This window comes from Podarcis pityusensis, assembly GCF_964106645.2.
Source record: "Podarcis pityusensis genome assembly, chromosome: 3".
Classification (NCBI taxonomy): domain Eukaryota; kingdom Metazoa; phylum Chordata; class Lepidosauria; order Squamata; family Lacertidae; genus Podarcis; species Podarcis pityusensis.
Genome location: NC_138026.1, coordinates 94,201,847 through 94,218,904, shown reverse-complemented (window position 1 = coordinate 94,218,904; position 17,058 = coordinate 94,201,847). Strand labels below are relative to the sequence as shown.

At 44.3% G+C, this 17,058-nt stretch overlaps 1 protein-coding gene across 2 annotated transcripts; it reads right to left on the bottom strand.

The window, feature by feature from the left end:
* Positions 1-2,029: 2,029 nt before the first annotated feature.
* On the bottom strand, positions 2,030-15,305 carry SLC30A10 (solute carrier family 30 member 10). Of its 2 annotated transcripts, XM_080998309.1 has the most exons (5): positions 14,771-15,305; positions 14,212-14,259; positions 5,854-5,937; positions 4,463-4,702; positions 2,030-3,540 (listed from the first exon to the last, which is right to left on the bottom strand). In XM_080998309.1, the coding sequence occupies exons 1-5, from the start codon at positions 15,216-15,218 to the stop codon at positions 3,053-3,055; spliced, it is 1,308 nt and encodes a 435-aa protein (XP_080854435.1). In that variant the 5' UTR covers positions 15,219-15,305; the 3' UTR covers positions 2,030-3,052. The 2 variants fall into 2 exon arrangements, with proteins under 2 accessions (XP_080854435.1, XP_080854434.1); XM_080998308.1 differs by lacking the exons at positions 14,212-14,259; positions 14,771-15,305 and adding an exon at positions 7,531-8,615.
* Between the last annotated feature and the right edge of the window lie 1,753 nt (positions 15,306-17,058).

The following is a 17,058-nucleotide window of genomic DNA, read 5'->3' as shown; positions in this document are numbered from 1 at the left end:
TGGTTCTGTGATTCTATAAAACCAATTAGAACTAGTAATGCTCCAAGCCCATTCCCACCCAGCTAAGCCCCCTCCCCATATCCTCCACACACCACATTCCCAATGCCATGGCAAGCGGTTTTTGCTTAAATTTTCAAATTGGTTAAAAACATGTTTGAGGGGGAATGCATCAAACAGCAGCATTTCTCAGGAGATCACAGGGTGTGCATGAACTGTGGCTGTACTCAGCTTCAAACACCAGGCAATTGTTATCTCACCCTTCCAAACTTACGACAGCACTGAGACACCATTTGCCAAATAGTCCAAAATATGCATGCCTCTTATAATGTTGATACATGTGAAAATTGGGGCATACTCCCTTAAAATACTAGGTAAGGGCAGAATCCCTTTGGCACAGACACTAAATTTTACCTGACATTGTATTTGTACTTCCCTATACGTACCCAAGCACAAAATATCTAGCGAGAATAAGGCCTTGAAAGGTTTTATTTTTCGTAGACACAAGGTGTTTACTTAAAAAAACCACTTTATTTACAGCATCCAACTTTTTCTTCTTCAACATATAAAATTCACAAGGCATGTGGAGAAAGTTTGCACCAGTGTTTTGTTCACAAAAGCATATATACAAGCCAAGGTTTTTAATTAGATGCAGAATTAGATGTGTCAGGTAAAACATTATTATTCCAAACAGAATTATATTCCAGAGAGTCCACTTATTATACAGGCAGGAGGTAACTTCACAAGAAGTTATAACATAAACCTTCATACAGTGAAGAGAGCACATTCAAAAGATGATACACAACCACTTTTTTTGGCAGTTCATTACCTGTGAATATGATTTTTTAAATGTCAGCAACCGTCCCCAAATGAAGTGCTTGGAGTGAGGCCATATTTGGCACAAACTATAGAAATCTTTAGAATACTTTGGTTAAGATTCATGCAGCTTTCAATCCATGCATCTCAACATTAAGAATCAAGGACTCAGTCACCTCATCATAATCATAAGGTATCATGGCCATACCAAAGCCCGCAAAGAGAACTAAATCTTACTGGAATGTGCTACCCAATATTTGTGTGAAAATTTCAGGATGTGGCAAAATTTAGAGTTTAGAGGGCTTTATTGTGAATTTTTATCATACCAGGAAGCTGGCCAGTTCACTTAGAATCCCCCCTGGGGGGGGACAATGTTCTATTATAACTTATAGTACACATTTGTAAGTGTATAGCAATGACCCTGTGGCTTTCTTCATTGCGGGATGGCTTCCATCACGTCAGAATGAAATCCTTACATAGGCAGGAATGTGCTTAAAGCAAAAAATAAGAGGTCGTGGATCAAAACAATCTATAAATGAGGATGGACAATCCACCCACTTCTTTCAAAGCTGAAGAAAATTTTGAGACGATGAGTAGGAAGTGGAACACAGGAAGCTGCCTTATTCCAAACAGACCATTGGTCTATCCACCTCAGTATTGACTGGTAAGGCTCTCTAAGGTTAGAGACAAGAACCTTTCCCAAGTCCTACTTGGAGATGCCAGGAACTGAACCTGAGGACAGGCCCAGGGCTGACCAGTATATCGTGTTTTGAAAAATAAGACTTGGACAATGGTTTTGCAGAACAAAAACCCATGGGTGAAAACAACAACAGGTCAAGTGCTAGGAGCCGCTCTGGGAGCAAAGCAGCACATGCAATTGCATGTTTATAGAAACTATAGGAAGGTACAACAAATTTGATTTTTTTTGGCAAGGGGGGAATCTTGACGACTCTTCCTGATCTGCAAAAGTTAGAGCAGTATAATAGTCAAAACCCTTGCTTCTCCTGAGAGTTGTCTTGGATGGATTGTATCCAGCTGCTACAGACATTCTTTGGCAAACATGTATCCTGACGATTTCTATATTCCCTGGTGTTAACTCACTGACATGGATATTTGAAGCTGGTGAAACCTCTCACTTGCACACAGACACATTTGCAAGAGGTGCCCATTTCTTAAAGGGGAAAAAATGAGTAGGAACATGATCTATATTTCCAAGTAAGATATATTACATGTTTATTTGCGGCGGACATTTTGGAAATAGGAACGACACTGACCATCACCCCTCAAACAAAATATGTTTGTTATTTTGGAAATATGCAGAGTACAGTTAAGAAGTTATGCTATTTAAGATATGATTGGGGGGGATATAAATATATAACCTGTATACAAAAAAATCAAATCAATATTACAGATGGACACATACTGAAACACAACAGTCTCAACTCATGCTACAAAAATCCATACATTCATTCACTGAAATGGCAGGAAAATACACAGGCAGGAGAGAGAATCATTTGTTTCAACGGTGCTTTCAACTGATAATACAGAGCAGCAATACTTTGGTGAATTATAACCATAGTTCATTGCCAGCGTTCAGGTAAACCTGCCTAACAATCCCTTAGACCAGCCTTTCCCCCACTTGGTGCCCTCCACCCCACTTTTCCAGAAATCCCACTTCTAATTTCAAGTAAACAAGAGGCATTTGAAAACAAGACTAATGAAACTACCACCTACTCTCATTCCTTCATAATGGTGCTCTGGGGCAGCCCAATCAAAGGGAACTAAGAGACCTGCAACGAGCACCACATTTCGGTAAAGGCAGAGTTAAAAAACCAGTGTGCTCAGCCGTAAGGTATTTACCCCTGGAGGAAAAGGAATTAAGTGTCAAAATGGCACTGGGCATATTTGGCAAATGCCAGAAACACTCCTTGAAGACAAGGGATGGCTAAAAGGCACTTCTGTTTCCTGGGATGTCCCTCATTTCAGCATTGCAGGGCTGAAGGTACCAGTGGCTGCATGGATAGAAGGGCCTTCTACCTGCACAGCTAGACCTTTAGATACAAGCCAAGAACACCTGCTCTAGATGCCCTCTTATGCTATGCATTGGACACCCAGCTGTCAAACGCCACTCCCCAGGCCTGTGGCAAGTGCTTGCCAGCAGCTGTTTAGCCAAGGGGGCATTGCCACGGATAACTTTGCCCTAGATGAACAGCAGTCGCCAAGCGCAAGCCCAAGCTGCCTAGAATTGTGTGCTATTTATATAGGGCTTGTCATCGCCTGCTTCTTTGTAACTGTCCTTTGAGCAGCTGTGCTTTTTGACGGGCTCCTCGGCCCACGTGGGTTCATTGGGAATCTCCACCACGTCTTTCCTGTGGAAGACTTTGTGCAGCGAGGGAGACAGGCTGCTCTTCTTCTCGTTGTAGCCGTTGACCTCAGCCAGGGCCGCTTCCTGCTGGCTGCAGCACAGCTGTGGGTCGCAAGCTCTGGAGATGCACGGAGTGCTGCATAGGACTTCGGGGTTCTTCTGGTCGGTGTACTCTGGCTGGATGGTGACTGAGTGGACCCCTGCTTCGTGGAACAACTCCCTCATCTTCTGCGAAGCGTCTTGGTAATCGGAACTGGTGTGGCATTTGACGTGGAGGGTGGCAATGTTCTTCCCACTGACCATCTCCCAGACGTGCACCTCGTGAATGCTTGTAATGCCTGGCACTTCGAGCAGCTTGTTTGCTGTTTGGGGGGGGAGAGACAATAAAAACAAGCAGAAAATAAACTCAATGAGATTTCATGAAGGGTCTACTGGCAGCAGTGATTTGATCAGAAACACTGTTCAGCAAAAGCAGAGAGAACCTTCCAGGACAAATACATTTTACGGGAGGGTCATGACCAGATCCAAAACATTCCTGGAAGAAGCAGAACAACTGGGCCATGCCAAACTATGCCTAGAGTTTTCCTGGGCTGCAGGGGCATCAGCACAGCACCACACACGACAGGAAAAGAGCACAAGTTCTGGAAACATTAGCTGATTGAATCAAATGTAGATACTAAAAGCAGACCCCGCTAAATGGCAAGTATCTGTATGGATTAGGTACCAGCGTAATTTTAGGAAACCCAGCACTGGGTATTTATGCCTTGCATGAGGTTTAAAACATACAAATGGCAACATCAGGTTCCCACCCCCACCCCCCAGGCTGGAAAGCTATCCCCATGGGACGGCATAACTCGGGGGGGGGGGATATGTCTTGGAAAGTTTCCGCACAAGTTTAAATTCAAAAGCAAAAAAAGCCCCCAAACCTTCACATGGTCTGAGTGTGTGCATAAGGCAAAAGATTTATTTTTATACTGCCCAACTAACAATGCCCTCTGGGCACTTAACCGTTATCCTTCTACCTTCTTACATCTATAGATGTATGCAGTGATTTCAGGGAACAGCAGCTCAACGCCTGCTGTTTTGCATGAGTACTGTGTTCTCAAAATGCATGCTTTCCCTAATCCACCAAGATTTGAGTCATGTTGCTAAGACACCACCACGTGAGTCAGTTTCTCAAAGCTCCCGAGAATGCAGAGCTGGTGGTGGGGCGCATAATCCAGAAATGTAATTCCAGGAATAACACTGGCTTTTTAAGTGCTTCGGCAGTAAAGTGCAACTTACTCAGCAACTGCATATTAACACTCTTGGGAACCATCTGCAGTAAGATTGTTGCCGTCTCCTTGATAAGTGGGAAGGCTGACGAGAGTATGATGATCACCATAATTATGGTCAGGCTTGGATCAATGTAGCACTCCCAGTTGCATGGGGTGTTCTCGTCCAGAGGAAGTGCATAGAAGATGGAAGCAGCCACTACAACGATAACTGAGCCAAGAGCATCCCCCATCACATGCAAAAGAACACCTGAAATAAAGGACAGGAGAAACATTTCCTTTGATGATCAGATTTTGGGTGGTTCAAAGGCAGTAGATGTCAGCCAGAGCTCGATCAAAACTTGCTTTTGAACCTAACTTTTTATAAATAGGACAATATTAAAATCAAGGTTCCGCTTTCACATGTGACCTAGACCCATAATTCCTAATGCCGTCACAGAATGACTACATTCACGTGAGCACTGGTATTAGATTCAAAGCATTAACTTTAAGAATGGAAGAGGACATTATAAGTGAAATTTTACTTAGATGGGTGCTCAGCAATGCAAGTGAAGACTGCAATGGGTCCATTTTGCCACATGTACACATAGTGAGAAACCACCATCTATTGTGGCTTCCCATTGACCCAGAACTGGCATCCACAGACACTTATGGACACACCGTTAAGACCATATTCATGGCAAAGACAATTTTACTTGGCTATGGGTGATCGCCAAAGAAGACATGCAGTAAAGCACATGGGCACATCATCTTCACACACTTACGTTCTCCTATGCCCGTGTAAGTAAAAAATAAAATGCGGAGCGTCCCTAAGCTCTTCGACCACAAGCCGAAGGCTGGATCATTTGATATTGTTAATGCGTCACATACATGGACATCATCATGTGTAAAGCATTCTAAACTTGGCCTTCCAGGAGTCAACTTGGCTGCATCTGAGCAGCTATAGTCTATCTGTATTCTTTTTATTTGGTCAGTAATTTAATAACTTGTTGGGTTAAATATGATTTATTGATATCTTGTACAATGGCGGAGGAATCCTGTCTGGCACACGGGGTGGCACAGCCAGTACGGACTGCGCATGCGTGGCAGCCCATATGGTCGCCGTGCGAGAGGCAGCCTGTATGGCCGCCGCACGCGAGAGAGGCAGCCCATTCGGATGCCCGTACAGATGGCACACAAGAGCGGCGGCACCCATGCGGACTGCAGGCACCCTCGGCCACTCTACAGCTGGGGGGAGGCAGGGGCCATCTTGTCAACCCCTCCCAGAGTGGCACCTCTGCCGCCCCTTCCTACGCCACTGATCTTGTACTATAAATGTATTTAGAAACGGTGGGAATAAACCGAAACAGGTCACCAATAAAGAGGGTCCCCCAAAATTGGATGTCGTCTATCCTGTATTACCTCTGATATTCAAAGCTTCGGATTTTTTCTCTTTTTTCTGTATCACCTCGTCTTCGGGCTTATTCTGGGCATTTATGCTGTCACCTACATTCAAAGAAGAAACGCTGTGTTGTGTATAAGTTCTACAAACAGAAAAAACACCAATCTTTTCAAAACCAACTTAAATCTTAAACGTTTTAGCAATGACCCTCCCAACCCTGCATGCAGACAACACACGTGCAATCATAACTGGAAGCTGATGCATAATTTCATGGAAACGCGGAAAGTAAACAAACTCCAATACATATAAATTGCGGTTATTTATTTGTGCTTAAAAGCTCTGCAAACTCCCACACAATTTTTTTTTTGTCGGTAAAAGAAAAACAAATATTTATTTCATGAGCCAAAGGACAAAGTGCAAAAACAAAAAAACCCACCCCCAAAAAACAATTTATTTGAAGAAAAAGAAACTAACACAGAGAGAAAATATTGCCAGGGAAGGACATCAAAAATGAAAGGAGGGCAAATAAATATGAGAGAAGGGAACAGGAAGGAATAGAAAAGAAGGGGGGAAGGTGTTAAAAAAAAAAAGGAGAGAGAAAAGTGTGCAGAGAAAAATAACAAACGAGAAAGCTGATGATGGCATGGAAAATCTGCTTCATCTAATCTACCTAAAAGTCAGTATAACATTAGAAGTGATTTAACTATACCCACTTTTAACTGGCATTCTACAGTAAAATCTGCACATATTTTTTTGTACTTGGCCTGTGTTCACATCACCTAGAGACTAGATGGAGACTAGATGGAGGTGGAGGAAAGAGAGGTTGGAAAGAGAAAAGTAAGAATAGAGAAAGCTGAGGATTGGAGAACTTTAGGGAGGATTTAAAACAAAAGAGAGCCAGTGTGGTGGTTGGCATTATGGGCTTTGAAATGCCCACTCGGCCAAAAAGCTCACTGGAGGATCTTGGTTCCCTATCTCTTAGCCTAACCTACCCCACAGGGTTGCTGTGAGGACAAAATGGAGACGAGGAGAAGTGCGTACCGCTCCCCAGAGAAAAGGTGAGGTATAAATGTAATATTATAAATAAAGCAAAAAGTACTAATATAGTGATACCTTGGGTTAAGTATTTAATTCGTTCCGGAGGTCCGGTCTTAACCTGAAACTGTTCTTAACCTGAAGCACCACTTTAGCTAATGGGGCCTCCTGCTGCTGCCACGCCGCCAGAGCACGATATCTGTTCTCATCCTGAAGCAATGTTCTTAACCTGAAGCACTATTTCTGGGTTAGGGGAGTCTGTAACCTGAAGCGTCTGTAACCTGAAGCTTATGTAACCTGAGGTACCACTGTATAAGAATGGGGGATGTGATGGGGTGGCAGTGAAATACAAGAGAGAAGAAAGCATATAGGGCTGGATAAATATATTTTTTCTTCATAATATAAATAGAAGAATTCTATTTATATAGAATTATAAGAAGTGTGGGGAAATGTACAAGTTAAGGAAAGGAGGTGGGTGGGAAACGAATTATGCTGATGCAAAGAAAACTGATGCAAAAAATCTGCCCCCAAAGAAGATCATATGGGGGAAATAAGAACAAAGCGAGAAAGAGAGAAAACATCAGAAATGGGCAAAGGAGGAGAAAGAAAATGGTGAAGAGAGGAAAGGAGGCGAGGGATCAATGGAGGAAACCGAGAGGCACCTGCTCCGTCCACGCTGCAAGTCTCCAGGTCGAGGTCGAGGGCCGCTGGCAGGGCGCCCTCGGGGGCGGCAGAGCCGGGCTCGGGATCTCCGTCGAGACTGGGCTCCGGCGTGACCTTAGCCGGCGGGCCCCGTCGCAGGCAGGCGGGCCAGCAGGAGGCCCAGTCCTGGAAGACGAGGAGCCCCACGAGGTTGACGGCGAGGCCGAGCGCGCCCACGATGAGGATGAGCTCGGCGTCGCGGATGGCCTGGGGGCTGGCCAGGCGCTGCAAGGCCTCCACGAGGATGGTGAAGGAGAGCGCGGCCAGGAAGACGGCGTTGCAGAGGGCGCCCACCACCTCGGCGCGGCCGTAGCCGAAGGAGGCGTCGGGGCTGCGGCGCCGGCGCCGGCGGGAGATGCGCCCGGTGGAGAGGCCCACGCAGAGCGCGATCAGGTCGGAGAGCATGTTGAAGGAGTCGGACACCAGCGCGATGGAGTTGCCCACGTAGCCCGACACCATCTCGGCCACGAAGAAGCCCGCCGTCAGCACCAGCATGAAGATCAGGCGGCACGTCTGGCCCGTGTAGCGCCCCATGGCGAAGCGGGAGGCGGCGCGCTTGGAGAGGGGCGCGCGCTTGGAGAGGAGGGCGCTGCCGGGTGGGCGCCCCTACTCTTGAAGCCCTCCAGGGGCTTCCTGGGCTCCAGCCCCCGAGCGAGCCTCCGGGCTGGCTTGCTGCTTCGCCGTCGCTCCCTCCGTCGGGCTGGCTGCGCCTTTGGACCGGCGGGCAGAGAGGCGAAGGCGCGGCGCTAATCGCCCTCTCCGCCGCCTGGCAACAAGTGCTTTGCGCGCCCTGCCGCTGCTGGTGACTCTGCACTTTGCTTTTATAGAGGCGCGGCAGGGGCGGCACCGACGCCCTTCTGCACCGACAACGCCCGGCGAGATTTGCCGCCGTCCGCAATTTCTTAACCATCAGCGCTAAAGGATAAAGAGGAAAAAGCGCCGCTTGCCAACTCGCCACCCCGCCCACGCGCTTGCCGTGCACCCAGTCAAGGTACAAGAGCCGTCTCAGCATCTCTGCCTCCTTTACCTTTAAACAGGGAAGATGTTGGACAGGTGAAGGTTTCACCTGCCCCTCCTGGGGATCATTTGGGGCGCTGCCACACACACATTAGGGTGTATCGTTTTCCCCAGTTGCCGGACACATGCTCTCACGACCATGTTTTGCAGCTATGGGTGTGAACTCGCCTTTAACATAAAGAGTTGGCGATCCTATAATCTGCCTGTTATTTGCAAATGCTCGTCATAGCTTAAATTATTGACCAATATTTATGAATTCCCCTGCCCCGTTTGAGCCCAGAGCTAAAATGGCCATAAAATAATCTTGGAAAGAGCAATCGAGGATAAGAAGTTTAAGCGCAGGTTCGCCCAGCACAAAAGCTTGTTTTGAATATGTATATTCTCATTCAAACCCATATAAGGATCTCCAGAAAACATTTAAGCCCCAGGATTCTTTATGTTCTGCTTCCTTCCAGCTCAAGGATTCTTTTAAAAAGCAGATACCGTATTTTTTGCTCTATAAGACGCACCAGACCACAAGACGCACCTAGTTTTTGGAGGAGGAAAACAAGATAAAAAATATTCTGAATCTCAGAAGCCAGAACAGCAAGAGGGATCGCTGCGCAGTGAAAGCAGCAATCCCTCTTTCTGTTCTGGCTTCTGGGATAGCTGCACAGCCTGCATTCGCTCCATAAGACGCACACACATTTCCCCTTACTTTTTAGGAGGGAAAAAGTGAGTCTTATAGAGCAAAAAATACGGTACTTACAATATTACCAATTATGCCCTTTTCAGTTTCACTGTCTCTTATACAAGCTGGAATCAAATCTGAAGACTAGTCCGTATTTTAGATAAGATTATCTTGCCATTCGTGGGCTGCCATTTAATTTCATCCTGATTTTAATTTTAAGCTGTATTTTAATTCATTGTTTGATTGTGTTTTTAATTTATCATATATTTGGTATTAGCTGCCCTGAGCTGGGTCCTGGCGGGGGAGGGTGGGGTATAAATAATAATAAAAAATTATTATTATAATTATTACATGAATCCAATGCTACTACAATCAATGCACATTTAAATACCTGACTTCCCCCATCGGATCCTGGGAACTGTAGTTTGTTAAGAGCACTGGGAATTGTAGCTCTGTGAAAGAGAAGCTACTGTTTTCAAGATTCTTTGGGAGAAACTAATATACTTTAAATGCATGGTGCAAATCTGCAAATGGATCTTCATCAATAATTCCAAATTAATTTAAGTGGATGACGTGTTTTGAAATGTTATCAGCTTAAATTAATTTGGAATTATTGGAATTAATGTTGCCATTGAATAACCTCTTTTGAAATTCAGTGAAACACCAATATTAAACATTGCAGGATGGGAGGGAAAGTTACCCAGCGTCAAGGAATATTATGGTCCAATGGGCATAGATTAGACAACATGAAAAAATTCTGGAACTAATTGAAATCACAAGCAACGGTATAGCTCTTTTCACTAAAAGCTTACAAATCAACAACAACAAAAAGAGGCATCATTTTCTGTATTGTCCAAGTCATACACCTTAGGCGCTTATTTGCCTGTTACAAAATTCATCCATTATATGATATTCTCATCCTCAATAACCAATGAAACAGCATCTGTTCCCCACCACCATGCACAAAAGAAGTATCATTTTCTCCTGAGAGAAGAAAAATGGCTCTGCTGCTTGTTGGTGAAGAAGATATGATATATCTTCACTATATCCTGCATGTGTCATAGAATTGGAAAGGACCCTGAGGGTCATCTAGTCCAACCCCCTGCAATGCAGGAATCTCAACCAAAGCATCCATGGCCGGTGACCACCTCTGCCTAAAACCCTCCATTGAAGAAGAGACCACCATGTTCTGAGAGAGTCTGTTCCACTGTGGAACAGCTCTTACGGTCAGAAGTGGGATTCTTTCTTTTCTGTTCCCCAAATGAATTGATGGACGCCAATGCTGCCGGATTGGATAGTGGCAATAGTGTTTTACTGCCAAGTTGTAAGTGGATGCTGTAAGTGACACTGCCTTATCAAATTGCGGCAGACAAGAATATGATTGCGGTTATGTTTAATATCCCAAATTGGCATGCCAAGTTCTGTCGAGGAAAGAATAATATTTTATCTGAATAGCATTTGTAGTTCCCATTTATTCAAATAACAGTTGAAATATCAAGCAGATCGAACTGAAATTGAGAGACTAACATTAAGGCAAAAAAAAAAAGAAAAAAGACTCATTCTGTGAGTAGCATAGTTTTAGCATCATTTACCCTCTTTACTGTTGCTTAAAGCTCCAGTCACACTATTAATTATGTGTGCAAGGATTAAACTGGGGCAACACGACTACTAGCCATTATGGCTATATCTTACCTCTGTGCATCCCAGTTGCTTAGGATCATATTGCACTCAGGTCCTGCTTGTGGGCTGCTGTGAGAACAGACTGCTAGACTAAATAGTCCTTTGGTTTGATCCAACAGGACTCTTCCAGTTTTCTTATGTTCTGAAGACCAGTTTGTGGCAGACCATAGCTGTCTTTTTGTTCTCATGCTTACCCATTCAGTGGGTTCGTAACTACTGAATTTTCTACATCTCAACCCTCTTAATGATGTCAGGCCATAACTGCCTGCACCTGATTGCTTATGGGGAAGCCAGTGTCAAGAATTACAAACCCAGCACAGGGACTTCTCCATCCTCAGTGAACCAGTTGAGTTTCAGAATCCTTGTGGAGAAAGCCACTGGCGAAAATAAAGGTAGCACGAGACAGTGGCTGGAATTTGGTTGTGACATAAAGATTGTGTCGCCTTGGACGAATCTCTGTCAAATATAAATATACTGCTTCCCGGAATTGTATTTAGGATTTATGGACATATCAGTCTATTTTGGTTTCTCCGTGTTTTTCCTGTCTTGATTGACCATATCCACATCAGTTTGTGAAGTTTGTAAAGGTCCTGACAAAAATTCATATACATTTTCATAGAAACTTAAGAAGCTGCTATATTATGAATCCAGACCACTGGTCCATCTAGATCAGCATAATCTACACTGAATAGCGCTGACTCACAAGGATTTCAGACAGATTTCAGTCCTACATGGAGACCCTGGGAATTGGACCAGGGAAACTTCTACATCCAAAGCAGATACTTCATCACTGAGCTATAGCCTTTCATGTATGCTTCTCCTAATACAGTGGTACCTCAGGTTACATACGCTTCAGGTTACATACACTTCAGGTTACAGACTCCGCTAACCCAGAAATAGTACCTCGGGTTAAGAACTTTGCTTCAGGATGAGAACAGAAATCGTGCTCCGATGGCGCGGCAGCAGTGGGAGGCCCCATTAGCTAAAGTGGTGCTTCAGGTTAAGAACAGTTTCAGAATAAGAACAGACCTCCGGAATGAATTAAGTACCTAACCCGAGGTACCACTGTATAGACATTTTTGCATGCAGTTTTGCCTAACGTACATTTTTTTCCCCAGCGGTTTCTCCTCACAGAATGCCCTTTTTACTTTATTTTCTTACACACACATTTTTGTGAGCAGTTCTACCTTATGCACACTTTTTGGTGGGCATATTCTCGGTCGGAGAATTGCATTGCAAAATTCAGAGAAGTGCGAATTTCAAAAGATAACTGCAAAATTAGGTAGAATAAGAATGGAGAGGTCACATGCACACCCTACATTTAAGGCACTCCTACAGCACGTTAACAGTCATTGAGAATCCTGGGAACTATAGTTTGTTTGGGGTGCTGAAAATTGTAGGTCTTTGAGGTCAGCACATATTTGGAAGGAGCCATGGTGGAATGAGAGTTTTAAATACAGGGTGTGGATGGGATCCAAATCCAAAGTAATAATAATAAAAGCTATAATAGTGCAGGGAGAGGAAGCATCTTCACTCAACACTGAAAGGATAATACTGTGAACACCAGGCAAACTTCCTTGTTGACGGAATTTGACAACAAGCGGTGCCACTACTATACTAAGGAGATCTCCTTTCTGGTCCCACCTGCCTTACCCCAGGTAGGGCATCTGGATGATATCCTCTAAAGACTGGCTCACTTTATAAGCAGGTTGATATGAGAGTAGGTGTTCCTGCAGGTATCTGGATTCCATCCCTGAAGGACTTTGAAGGTAAGCACCAGCACTTTTCATTGTGCTCCCTATAGGATTTCGGGGAACAATAACTTTGCATATTCAAGAAGGAGTTATAGCCAATCCTGCGAAGCACAGCTGTATGAGATATGCATTTGAAAACCTGTTTGCCAAATTCCCACTTGGCAATTTGAGGGGCACATTTTTTTTAAAAAAGACACCTAAAAGAATGTGTGATTTGGCTCTAAGTCTATTCAAAAGGGGTGACTCTGTAAGATGGCATGTTATTTCTAGGTTAGCCTCCAGAGGATTCTTAATAATTGTGGCCAAAGTACAAAGCTGGCTAATAGCCATTTAGACAACAACCAGATTATTAATTGCTAGAAAGCGATAATTGGCTTGTCCATTGACGTCAACGGGTTGCTCAGTTATCACTAAGTGCAGAGTGTGATGAGATGTGGATTGCATAGCTTGGAATATGTCCTCTACATTTGGTTTCCATTGCTCCTGCACTGTGGGGAGGTACTATAGGTCCATGAATACGCTCCAGAAACCACTCAAGCTGAAAGGGCAGGGAATTTACTGGACCTGCCACCACTGCTTCCCACACCTCCCAATTCTACAAGTTTATTTGGCCAGAATAGTGACTACAGCTGTTCATGTTTAGACAAACAATTATCTCTGACACCTAAATGTTAGCATAGTCCAGGGATAGCCATCCCAGGTGTTGTTGGTCTCCAACTCCCATCAGCTGCATCTCATTTTTAATTGTATTTGATATTACCAAAATGTTTGCCACACTGAGCTCCTTTGGGAGGAAGGGTGGGGCATACATTTAATACTGAAATAATATCAAACTTGGTTGACCAAGAAAATAACAGTGGAGTGATTATGTGTTCTCCCCAAGATCCTAATGAGAAAAAAGAGTCGACACACAACTTTCAACCTTTTACTTTATTTTAATTGTGTAACACATTTGCAACTTGCCCAGCCATCAATAGAGGTGGCTCATAACAATAATTAAAATCAGAAATCATATACCTTTGACATAATATATTGGTACAAACTAGTTATATCCAAAGAAATGTGTGTAGCTTTTTTCAAGCAAGAACAAATGTGACCCCCATTGGCAGTGCAGTGGAGAGATATTGCCTATTATAGTGCAGCTTCTTAATTCTGGACCCAGAACTTACGTAATGTGCCATAAAGCTCCTGATGATTTAAGCAGATGCTTATTTATTTATTTTTAAAGTCGCTTAGGGGATTCAGATTTTCATTTCTACTGTTTGGCCTTTTCCCAGACTTCTACTATTCTCTTGACAGAATTCAGCCAGCAGTGTAGATTACTTAATTTCAAGGAACAGTGAGATGACGCTTCTCTTTCTCATAATGCAAATAGGCAGTAGCAGCAGCAACAAATCAGCAATGTAGCCCTGATCGCACAGTCACTCTCACACACATTCTTAGTGCCAATGGATACGTATAGAATAGTATATGTTGTACCTACTTCTGTACGTATGGAATAAGGCATTTTCAAGACTCACCTAAATCAGGAAAGGGTGTTATCACTGGGCCTTCTCTAATTGAGTAGCCTAAGAAAAATATTAATGGAAAGCATACTGATTAAATATTCTGGGAAAGGCTCAGACTAACCAAACAGCGATAGAATTCGTTTAGTTTTAAATTACCAGTCATTCCACCTCTGAAGAGTATAGACTCAGCTGAATAGCCATGATTTCATCAAAGCTAATGGAAAATATCCATAGCCTCAAAGTTATATTTCCAATAGAAGTAGTTAGGGTTGCTTCCAAATGTAACTGAGTTGTGTTTTGATAAGAGGAAATGCCACACTGGTAAGGACTGGTGGTTCTCGGTAACTTGCAAAAAGCTTGTGGCTTGTGATGCATTGTAATAATTTTTTGTTACTTAAAAAAAGGCCAACACATGACTGCTTTTGATCATGCCACATATCGAACTATTTAAAAGTTTAGGGTCTGCACCAAGGAGCAACCCCCCCCAAAAAAACCACCCTTTAATAAAGTGTCAACCTATGTCTAGAAGTATTAGTTATGGACAAGGTAGTGATTTTTAAAAATTCCTTACCCGTTTCCATGTCTTGGTCAAAAGAGTCACGGCAGTAACAACAGTCCAGAAAGACGACATAATTGACTGCGTTGAAGAACAGCCCCACAAGTCCAGCGATTAGGACAAACAGCGCATTTTCAGTCTTCTGTGGATTGAGGAACCTCTTCAGGGCTTCGATCAGGATGCTGAACATGAGGGCCGTGGCAAAGACAGAGTTGCCAAATGCACCCACCACATCGGCCCGGGGGAAGCCAAAGGTGCCGTTCTTGTGCCACCGAATGCGGCTGACTCTTACGCCCAGCAAGCCGACGATCATAGAGATCAGGTGAGACAGGACAGCAAAAGCGTCCGACGTGAGAGAGAGGGAGTTACCTATGTAGCCCACCACCATTTCGCCCACAAAAAGCATAAACGTCACAATGCACATGAAGAAAAGCCGGCTGCTCCGTCCTGTGTAGCGACCCATGGCGGAGAAGCGTTCTCTGTGCTTGCGAGAAGGGTCTTGGCAGGATTAGCAAACAACGATTGGCAGGTCTCCCCTTTTTATTGTCTGCTGCTGCTTGTGTTTAGAAGCTATTTTTTATAAGATGCACTAAAGCAATAAAACCAGTTTAAAGGGCAATTAAGCCAGGGGGTTATCGCGTGGAGGCCGCCACTCAATAAGTGCGTAAAGGAAACTAAGATATCAAATGAAACAAGCTGTTTGTTTGTCTCATTGCCCGGGGTGCTAACGTTTGAGGCTGCAGCAACAATTCTTCACAGCTGGGGCGCCCGCCTTATTGTTCACAGAGGTTCATTGGGTGCTGGAGGGGAGGAGTGAGGCCTTGAGCAGGACCTTGGCCAGAGGTAGAAAACATGATGCCAGGTATTGATGGGTTCAAACTCCCATCTGCCCCAGGCAACATGATGGGAGATGTAGTTCAGCAATATCTTGAAGGCACCTCCCCTGGCCTAGGTCAGCGTTTCCCAAACTTCTGGGAGCTGCAACACCCTTTTTCTGAATCAAAATTACAAGTGCAATTTAATTCATGGGTAGGCAAACTAAGGCCCGGGGGCCAGATCCGGCCCAATCACCTTCTAAATCCGGCCTGCAGACAGTCCAGGAATCAGCGTGTTTTTACATGAGTAGAATGTGTCCTTTTATTTAAAATGCATCTCTGGGTTATTTGTGGGGCATAGGAATTCGTTCTTTATTTTTTTCAAAATACAGTCCACCCCCCCCCCACAAGGTCTGAGGGACAGTGGACCGGCCCCCTCCTGAAAAAGTTTGTTGACCCCTGATTTAATTTTTATACACCCTTTATATTGGGAGGAATTGGTCATACATAAGTAAGAGCCAGCATTGGATTAGGATGAGGAGACGCAAGTTCAAATTCCCACTCAGTTATGGGCCAGTTACTTTCTCTCTTTCTCTTTCTCTCTCTCTCTGCCTAATCAACACCACGGGGTTGTTGTGGGATAAAATGAGGCAAAGCCATGCATCTCCCCCCCATTGGAAGATTCAGGATAAAGAAAGTACCTCTTCACACACTGCGTAGTTAAACTATGGAGCTCTCTCCCACAGGACCTACCCAGATGGCTTTAAAAGAGGATTGGACAGATTCATGGAGGAGAGGTCTATTGGTGGCTACTGGCCGTGGTGGTTGTGCTCTGCCTCCACAGTTGGAGGCAGCAATGTTTCTGAATACCAGCTGCTGGAAACCATCGGAGGGGAGAGGGCTCTCGTGCTCAAATCCTGCTTGTGGGTTACCCACAGGCAACTGGTTGGCCCCTGTGGGAACAGGATGTTGAACTAGATGGGCCACTGTCTGGATCCAGCAGGTTCTCCTCACGTTCTTTAAAGGACAGTGGACACCACAGACGTGTGGACAGAATGCAAGTATTAGTGGAAATAGAAAAAGAAGCCTGAGCAGAGAATGGAGGAATGGTTTTCTGAATTAGAGTCCTTGGCCATGCAACCAGTTGCTGTGTGTGTGTGTGTGTGTGTGTGTGTGTGTGTGTGTTGTTTGACAGGGCTTTCTTCTTTGCAAGTCCACATTCAAATTTGCTTAAGACCAATTGGTCATTTAAGGGCACTGTCACGGACGCAGCCTGTCATTCTGCAAACTCTCCTGCAAACAAGCCTAAAGTTGTAAAAACCAGACAGTCTTTTCATTGACTGCCCGGAATTCCATATTCCTGATGCTTTTTTTAAAACCAAGTGACTGCCTAAATGGGTCCAAAGTTAGAAACACAATAATTTCGCTAAGCCTTCTGGTAATTTACGGTAATCATTAAGTTGAAACCATTACCTTTTTACTATGTAA

Coding starts and splice junctions, on each gene's coding strand:
- SLC30A10 (XM_080998308.1), bottom strand. CDS start 8,104: ATGGGGCGCTACACGGGCCAGACGTGCCGCCTGATCTTCATGCTGGTG. Junction 4,703..5,853: donor CGAAGCTTTGAATATCAGAG/GTAATACAGGAT, acceptor CCTTTATTTCAG/GTGTTCTTTTGCATGTGATG. Junction 3,541..4,462: donor TGTTAATATGCAGTTGCTGA/GTAAGTTGCACT, acceptor CCCCCCAAACAG/CAAACAAGCTGCTCGAAGTG.